The sequence below is a fragment of the Cherax quadricarinatus genome, chromosome 68, assembly GCF_038502225.1.
Source record: "Cherax quadricarinatus isolate ZL_2023a chromosome 68, ASM3850222v1, whole genome shotgun sequence".
NCBI classification, from domain to species: Eukaryota; Metazoa; Arthropoda; class Malacostraca; order Decapoda; family Parastacidae; genus Cherax; species Cherax quadricarinatus.
Window position 1 is genome coordinate 4315882 of NC_091359.1, and position 9028 is coordinate 4324909.

Below are 9028 nucleotides of genomic sequence, written 5' to 3' on the forward strand. Positions count from 1 at the left end.
ACACCGAGATGTGTATGTATCTGTGTATACAATGAGTCAATATTTTACTCATTGTTTAAGGAATTAAAACAGTCTTGATGTATTATTATTATTGTTATTATTATTTTTTTTATTGGAAGCGCTAAACCCTACAGTACCTGGGGACTGGCAGAAAAGCAAGTTTAGTCAAAAGGAGGGGGAGGGGGGAGCAACTCCAGTTCCTAGGATCAAGAGCCCTTCACCAGCATCTCCAGTAGTGCCAGGCCAGGGAGGTAATAATAATAATAATAATAATAATAATAATAATAATAATAATAATAACAATATTAATAATGTTAACAACTGGGGCTTCACAGAAAAATCAATTTCCTTTGAAAGAATAATCCAGGTACCATTATACTGCACCAGAAACGTCCACCATCTTGAAAAACCTTGATAAACACCGTGATTGATGTATGACTTACATTCTTAGCGACGTATTTCATGTGTATGAAGTACGTTGTTGACAATATAACGTTACTTTAACATATATTGTTTTTTATGAAGTATTTTATATATTTTTAATTTTAAATTCACTATGTAAATAATTCGATAACATAGACCAGTCGAGGGTTAAACAATGTAATTATTGACCAGTTATAATGGAAGATTTTTAAAAATAATTTGCTTGTATTAATAATTGCAATAGACATGTTCTCTTCAACGGAATTTAATTGGAATTTAATTCTTCAATTGGAATTTAATTCTTCAAGACACACTTTCTCAATGTTTTGCAAAACATTGATAAGAAACACAACTAATTCTTGTATTTAATTCTTTACATATTCTTTGTATTTACATATAATTAAAAATTAGAAAGAAAGTGGCCACAATTTTTTGAAGTTGGTAATGGACAAAATATTCTTTTCTCGATCCGATTTCTGTAAAATATAATAAAAAAAACAGCCTAAATCTTTGAGTTTCCTTAATAAAGATTCCCATTTGTTGTATGTCTCAATCTTCAAGACCTATGTTTGTTGATTTTCTTGACCGCTTCTCTTTATATAAACAAGACGGACAGAGTAACATGGACAAAGTACCATGGACAGAGTAACATGGACAGAGTAACATGGACAGAGTAACATGGACAGAGTAACATGGACAGAGTAACATGGACAGAGTAACATGGACAGAGTAACATGGACAGAGTAACATGGACAGAGTAACATGGACACCTGCTGACTCAATTGTCTAACTCTCGAACGACTGAATAACCAATTTACATGTGTTACGTGTGTTAAATATGTTATCTTCCAAGACGATAATTCATCAATTCACACTGCTAGAGTTGTTCAGAATTGTTATGAAGATCATGTAAGTGAAGTTGAACACCTGCACTGGCCCCCACACAGTCGCCGGATCTAAATATTATGGAACATCTGTCAGGGTCAGCTGGAACAGCGAGTCAGGAACCGATTCCCTCCACCGTCGTCTATGGAAGAGTTAGATCAGAGGTTTTGCTTGAGGAATGGTTCAGAATCCCCCTGGATACTGTTCAGATGCTATATGAATCAATTCCTCGACGAACTGGTGTTGTTTTAGCTGCAAATGGAGGACCAACTCCATATTAAAAATAATGTTATTGAAGACGGTGTTTATATTGTTTTGTCCAATCTTCACATCTACAATATACAGTAAACTATGTTTTATGTGTATTTTTGCAATTGTGTGCAACAATACAGGCTCCAGTCCCCTGGGGATTACAGAAGTATTCCTGTATTTTGTGTCAAATTTGGTGCTTCACAAAATGAACAACTTTGGCAAAATTTGGGGATTTATATGATAAACTCTGCTGACTTCTACACCTGACGGAGCTAAAGATGTTCCATAATGTTAGGTTCCATGATTGTATGGTTTAGTGTCCCTGGTGGACGAAATGTTGAACATAACATAACCTACGCATTGTGTTATTAACGTCATATTGTTGACATATTTATTAGCATACCATTGTTTCTTACGGGTAGCCATGACATATTACTACAGTCTTCTACCAGTAGCCATGACTTCTTACTGTAGTTTTCTACCAGTAGCCATGACATCTTACCGTACTATTCTGCATGTAGCCATGACATTTTACAGTAGTCTACTACCATTACCATTGTGGTCTGTTTTCTTAGAGAGTCTGGTTACTTTCCATAGCCGCTACCACCGCCATTTCCCTTTTTATATCCACCGCCACCACCACCATTTCCCTTTTTATATCCACCGCCACCACCACCATTTCCCTTTTTATATCCACCGCCACCACCACTATTTCCCTTTTTATATCCACCGCCACCGCCACCGCCACCGCCATGCCCCTTTCTGTATCCACCACCACCATTTCCTTTTCCATATCCACCACCACCACCATTTCCTTTTCCATATCCACCACCACCATTTCCCTTGCGATAGCCACCGCCTCCACCGCCATGGCCTTTCCTGTATCCGCCTCTGCAACAGCTCCTGAAGAAGGTAGGATGAGGGTGGGCCAGAACCATCGCTGACAGCAGCACCGTCAGCAACACCACCAGTAGTGACACTCGCTGTAAAACAATAACAAAGCACTTGAGCTAAAAAATCTAATGAAGCCACATCGCTGCGTGTCCTACAGAACTACACCAATCCAAATCCAGTGAGATGAAGCCGGGTACATGTCCAATGGAATGAAATCAGGTACACGTCCAGTGAAACGATACCGGGTTCACTTCCAATGAAACAATGCCAGGTACACGTCCAGTTTAACGACGCCGGATGCATGACCAATGAAACAAAATAGGCTGTATCAGTAGATACAGCACATAGCAACTTACAATTGCTATAGGATATCTTTATCCGAATTGCAAGTAAAAATCAATATTATTGAGATTTTGCAACAGATACCGATGATTTTAAGGGGCATGCACATAATTTTAATTCCTAGACCTGATTTTTTGCACTCGATATAGGAAGTCATTTGGATTGTGGTATCCATGCACTTTTGGCAAGACAGAATGAGTAATGGTGAATGTTTCTATCATTGGGTCACCTTACCATGAATGGAAAACGGCTAATCCGGTAACGGTAATATTCACCAATGGCGTGTTAACTATTCGGACTGATATGTACGGTCTATTTCTTATAGGGCAACTGATAATTTACGCCGTAAGGCGCCTTTTAGTGTATGGTCTTGCTATTTTTGGGTATATAGGGTCTTTGACAACTTACGTCGCATCAAACTCTGTAAAGTGTGATGTAATAAAGTTGGTAGAATTACCGACAATATGTAAAGTAAAAGGACACAAGTGCAACTAATGTGACATTTATTGTGGCAACGTTTCGCTCTCCAGGAGCTTTATCAAGCCATTACAAACAATACATGGACACAGAGGGTATATAAAGGCTCAGAGTGAGGTGTAATACTAGTGAGGTACCATTTCGATGTTCACTAGTGGTAGTAGTAGTAGTAGTAGTAGTGGTAGTGACATAAGTAATACAATATGGTAGAGTAATTAATTCGTACATGAGTAAAAGGATATAAAAGCTATTACTTGGGTAACATAAAAATAGGTTGGACAAATATAGACTGGAATGAGGCAGCTTGTTTCAGTGTTCACTCTCTGTGCTTTGTGTAGTATAACAGGAGAGACTTTGTGATGGCAGGGTTTACTGTTTTCAGGAGGATTCTTGCTAAGACTTCGGAGATGGTGAAGCTGCCGTTGTTTTGTTTAATTGTATTCGAAACAGCGATCAGTGCTGATTCGAGGCACTTGCGTCTGCGGAAATTAGTTTCTTTGATCACTAATTGGGCGTCTCTGAATTTCATGAGATGATTGGTGGAATTTCGGTGTTGTACACAGGTGTTGTTCAAGTTATCGTTCCTACATGCGTAAATGTGTTCATTGAGGCGGGTGTCGAGGTTTCTGGCTGTTTCAGAAACCTCGAAATGGTACCTCACTAGTATTACACCTCACTCTGAGCCTTTATATACCCTCTGTGTCCATGTATTGTTTGTAATGGCTTGATAAAGCTCCTGGAGAGCGAAACGTTGCCACAATAAATGTCACATTAGTTGCACTTGTGTCCTTTTACTTTACAAAGTGTGATGTTGTTAGTGTTGGGGTTTATAGGGCCACTGACAACTTAAGCCGTATCGAGCCCTGACTTTCGGTGGTATGTTCACTCACAGGATGTACGGTACTGCTCAGATGACCTAGTCCCTCGAGGCAAAATCTGAAAGCTATACTTAGTGACAAATAATTAATGATCTAGCTATCTTACCATCTTGATGGATAAGAGTAATCGGCGACAGAGGCACCAAGAGTAATGACTGGGACTTCTTTAGACCATCTGTTATATAGAACTGTAGCAGTGCCCCACCCTATATGTACGTGATGTTAAAGGACTCGCCTGCACGAACGTCAACATGTGGCTTGCGACAGTGTTTATTGTGACTATAGACTCTACGCAGGTTTCCCTTCATCCCTCAGTACGCTAAACCATAGACAGGGACAAGTTCACGCCTATCCCACTCCGTCTTCATTAAGCAGTCCAGTTATAGTCATGTTAAATTCAACATGCAGACAAACGAACAGACAAGTAATCAGTATTGATCTAAAGAACGGGAGAGTAGTTATACCGTATTTTCCAGAATATAAGGCGCACCTTTTTTTCAAGCACAAACCCTTGAAAAATCTGCCTGCCCCTTATATGCTCAAGGTCAGGGTCATGGGTAGGCTTTAGGTTATGTTTTAACAGTTGTTTACTAATGTTACATTACAACTGCTTGGGAACAATCTTATAAAATTCACATGCTTGTGCGCCTAATATGCCGAAAAATACGGCAATTCGTTGGATTAAGAGTCGTTCCCCGGCATCGAGGAACCTTCTCTCTCTCTTTCTCTGGGATAAGATCATAAGACGTGGAACAGGCTATCCTGAGAGATGATAATACCTAAGTAAGAGTAACCCCAGTTCTGTTGAACCCGGAGTCGGGAATACTTGACTGTGTCCTCACCATCCTACTGAAGCCTCCCAGCTCAGGCTGACACATTTCGTTATCTCATGCGCGTAAACCATCTTGTGTGATGGAATGTGACAGGGAAACATAGCTAGCTTTTGTTCCCACTGTGTAACTCTTATATTCAGTATGGCGGCATCATATTGCTAGTTTTAGAGTGGCAGCACACGCTGGGTGTTCCCACAGGGTAACAGGCCAATATTTTGACCACCTGTTCCGTGTTATACACAGTGATACACCATCATGACCACCTGTTCTGTGTTATACACAGTGATACACCATCATGACCACCTGCTCTGTGTTATACACAGTGATACACCATCATGACCACCTGTTCTGTGTTATACACAGCAATACACTATGATGACCACCTGCTCTGTGTTATACACAGTGATATACCATCATGACCACCTATTCTGTGTTATACACAGTAATACACTATCATGACCACCTGCTCTGTGTTATACACAGTGATATACCATCATGACCACCTGTTCTGTGTTATACACAGCAATACACTATGATGACCACCTGCTCTGTGTTATACACAATGATACACCATCGTAACCACCAGTCATACACTGCTATACCACCTCATACACACTGTTTTACACTGCTATACACGGTAATATGCGGTGCTACACCTCTCCTCTACCAGCTGCCTGCTGACCACCTGTTCAAAGTGTGTTCAGAGACAATATTTGTTCACTTCTCTCCCTCTCTCTATTACGGAGCAGGTTCCAGCGTGGCAGTGTTTGTCCGAGCTTTCTCCAGTTGGTGAAGCATCAACAGATACATCAACGGAAGCATCAATGGGCACATCAATTGGTGCATCAACGGGTTTATCAATGGCCATTTCAATGGGGCTCATCAATGGGCAAATCAATTGTTGCATCAATGGGTTCATCAATGGGTTCATCAATGGGTTCATCAATGGGTGCACCAATGAGGGCATCAATAAGAGAATGAACAGTTGCATCGAGGACTTGACAGAGTCGCCGCCACACCTGTTAACAGCCATGGAAACGGTGGTTCATGTAAGTGAAGCGCTCGTGATCCAGGGAATTGGAGGCTCTCTCTTCTTCTTCGGATTAAACCTAAAGGCCTCCCAAAAAAGACTCTTGCTTGTATAAAGTTTGCTTCCGCTATTTACACACGAAAATTCTCTGAGTATCTTCTACGTCCTAATTGTGTATCCCCTGATAATTCTTTCTCTTCTAGTTTGTTTTTTCTTCTAGGATCGAGTGTTTAGATCTCTTAGCTTCTCTTCCCAGCTCTAGCTCCTCAGTTCCAGGACTAGTCTTGCTGCCAACCTTTGGACCAACACAAGATTCTGAACATGCTTGGTCAGGTATGGGCTCCATACTGGTGCTGCTTACTCCAGGGAAGGCCTGATATACATAGTACACACACACATGTTTCTACTGGGCCAGGAACTGTAACTCGACCCGTGCAAGCACACACACACACACACACACACACACACACACACACACACAGCAGCTGAGTCTCGATCCCTGCAACCACAATTAGGTGAGTACACACACACACACACACACACACACACACACACACACACACACACATATATATATATATATATATATATATATATATATATATATATATATATATATATATATATATATATATATATATATATATATATATGACGATCTGTTGGAGTGTGAGCAGGGTAATATTTAGTGAAGGGATTCAGGGAAACCGGTTATTTTCATATAGTCGGACTTGAGTCCATGATATTATATATGATTCTTATTATATTATATTGTTATATTATATTTGAATTTTATGTTGTATTTGTGTGGTGGAGGTGTGGTGGTGTGGTTGGAGGTGTGGTGGTGTGGTGGTGGTGTGGTGGTGATGTGGTGGTGGTGTGGTGGATGTGTGGTGGATGTGTGGTGGATGTGTGGTGGATGTGTGGTGGAGGTGTGGTGGTGTGGTGGTGGTGTGGTGGTGGTGTGGTGGAGGTGTGGTGGTGGTGTGGTGGTTGTGTGGTGGATGTGTGGTGGTGTGTGGTGGTGGGGTGGTGGTGTGGTGGAGGTGTGGTGGTGGTGTGGTGGTGGTGTGGTGGTGGTGTGGTGGTTGTGTGGTGGATGTGTGGTGGATGTGTGGTGGAGGTGTGGTGGTGTGGTGGAGGTGTGGTGGTGGTGTGGTGGTGGTGTGGTGGTGGTGTGGTGGTTGTGTGGTGGATGTGTGGTGGATGTGTGGTGGAGGTGTGGTGGTGTGGTGGAGGTGTGGTGGTGGTGTGGTGGTGGTGTGGTGGAGGTGTGGTGGAGGTGTGGTGGTGTGGTGGAGGTGTGGTGGTGTGGTGGTGTGGTGGTGGTGTGGTGGTGATGTGGTGGTGGTGTGGTGGAGGTGTGGTGGAGGTGTGGTGGTGTGGTGGAGGTGTGGTGGTGTGGTGGTGGTGTGGTGGTGATGTGGTGGTGGTGTGGTGGAGGTGTGGTGGTGTGGTGGAGGTGTGGTGGTGTGGTGGAGGTGTGGTGGTGTGGTGGTGGTGTGGTGGAGGTGTGGTGGTGTGGTGGAGGTGTGGTGGTGTGGTGGTGGTGTGGTGGAGGTGTGGTGGTGTGGTGGAGGTGTGGTGGTGTGTGTGGTGGTTGTGGTGGTGATGTGGTGGTGATGTGTGGTGGAGGTGTGGTGGTGTGGTGGAGGTGTGGTGGTGTGGTGTGGTGGTGGTGATGGTGGTGGTGTGGTGGAGGTGTGGTGGTGTGGTGGAGGTGTGGTGGTGTGGTGGTGTGGTGGTGGTGTGGTGGTGAGGTGTGGTGGTGTGGTGGAGGTGTGGTGGTGTGGTGGAGGTGTGGTGGTGTGGTGGTGATGTGGTGGTGGTGTGGTGGAGGTGTGGTGGTGTGGTGGAGGTGTGGTGGTGTGGTGGAGGTGTGGTGTGGTGGTGTGGTGGAGGTGTGGTGGTGTGGTGGAGGTGTGGTGGTGGTGGTGTGGGGGTGGTGGGTGGTGGTGGAGGTGTGGTGGTGTGGTGGAGGTGTGGTGGTGTGGTGGAGGTGTGGTGGTGTGGTGGAGGTGTGGTGGTGTGGTGGAGGTGTGGTGGTGTGGTGGTGGTGTGGTGGTGGTGTGGTGGAGGTGGGGGGGTGGGGGTGTGGTGGAGGTGTGGTGGTGTGGTGGAGGTGTGGTGGTGTGGTGGTGGTGTGGTGGAGGTGTGGTGGTGTGGTGGAGGTGTGGTGGTGTGGTGGTGGTGTGGTGGAGGTGTGGTGGTGTGGTGGAGGTGTGGTGGTGTGGTGGTGGTGTGGTGGTGATGTGGTGGTGGTGTGGTGGAGGTGTGGTGGTGTGGTGGAGGTGTGGTGGTGTGGTGGAGGTGTGGTGGTGTGGTGGTGGTGTGGTGGTGGTGGTGTGGTGGAGGTGTGGTGGAGGTGTGGTGGTGGTGTGGTGGAGGTGTGGTGGAGGTGTGGTGGTGTGGTGGAGGTGTGGTGGAGGTGTGGTTGTGGTACCCGGGTGTTGTGTACACAGTGCGGGAGAAAGTATAATATACACAGACATACACTAAGATGACGTTGGAACATTGTGCTGTCTTGATTCTTACCTTTAATTGTGCTTGCTGAAGGGCCCACCACTGTGCTTGGTGAAGGGCCCACCACTGTGCTTGGTGAAGGGCCCACCACTGTGCTTGCTGAAGGGCCCACCACTGTGCTTGCTGAAGGGCCCACCACTGTGCTTGCTGAAGGGCCCACCACTGTGCTTGATGAAGGGCTCACCACTGTGCTTGATGAAGGGCCCACATCTGTGCTTAGTGAAGGGCCCAACACTGTGCTTGATGAAGGGCCCACCACTGTGCTTGATGAAGGGCCCACCACTGTGCTTGATGAAGGGCCCACCATTGTGCTTGATGAAGGGCTCACTGTGCTTGGTGAAAGGCCCACCACTGTGCTTGGTGAAGGGCCCACCACTGTGCTTGGTGAAGGGCCCATCACTGTGCTTGATGAAGGGCCCACCACTGTGCTTGGTGAAAGGCCCACCACTGTGCTTGGTGAAGGGCCCACCACTGTGCTTGATGAAGGGCCC

General features: G+C 45.1%; 1 protein-coding gene across 1 annotated transcript; it reads right to left on the reverse strand.

The window, feature by feature from the left end:
- Nucleotides 1-258: 258 nt before the first annotated feature.
- LOC138854718 (uncharacterized) lies at nucleotides 259-8670 on the reverse strand. The gene is made up of 2 exons (XM_070099486.1): nucleotides 8550-8670; nucleotides 259-2543 (listed from the first exon to the last, which is right to left on the reverse strand). Exon 2 carries the CDS (start codon nucleotides 2496-2498, stop codon nucleotides 2145-2147), a length of 354 nt encoding a protein of 117 aa, XP_069955587.1. The 5' UTR covers nucleotides 2499-2543; nucleotides 8550-8670; the 3' UTR covers nucleotides 259-2144.
- Nucleotides 8671-9028: the final 358 nt, after the last annotated feature.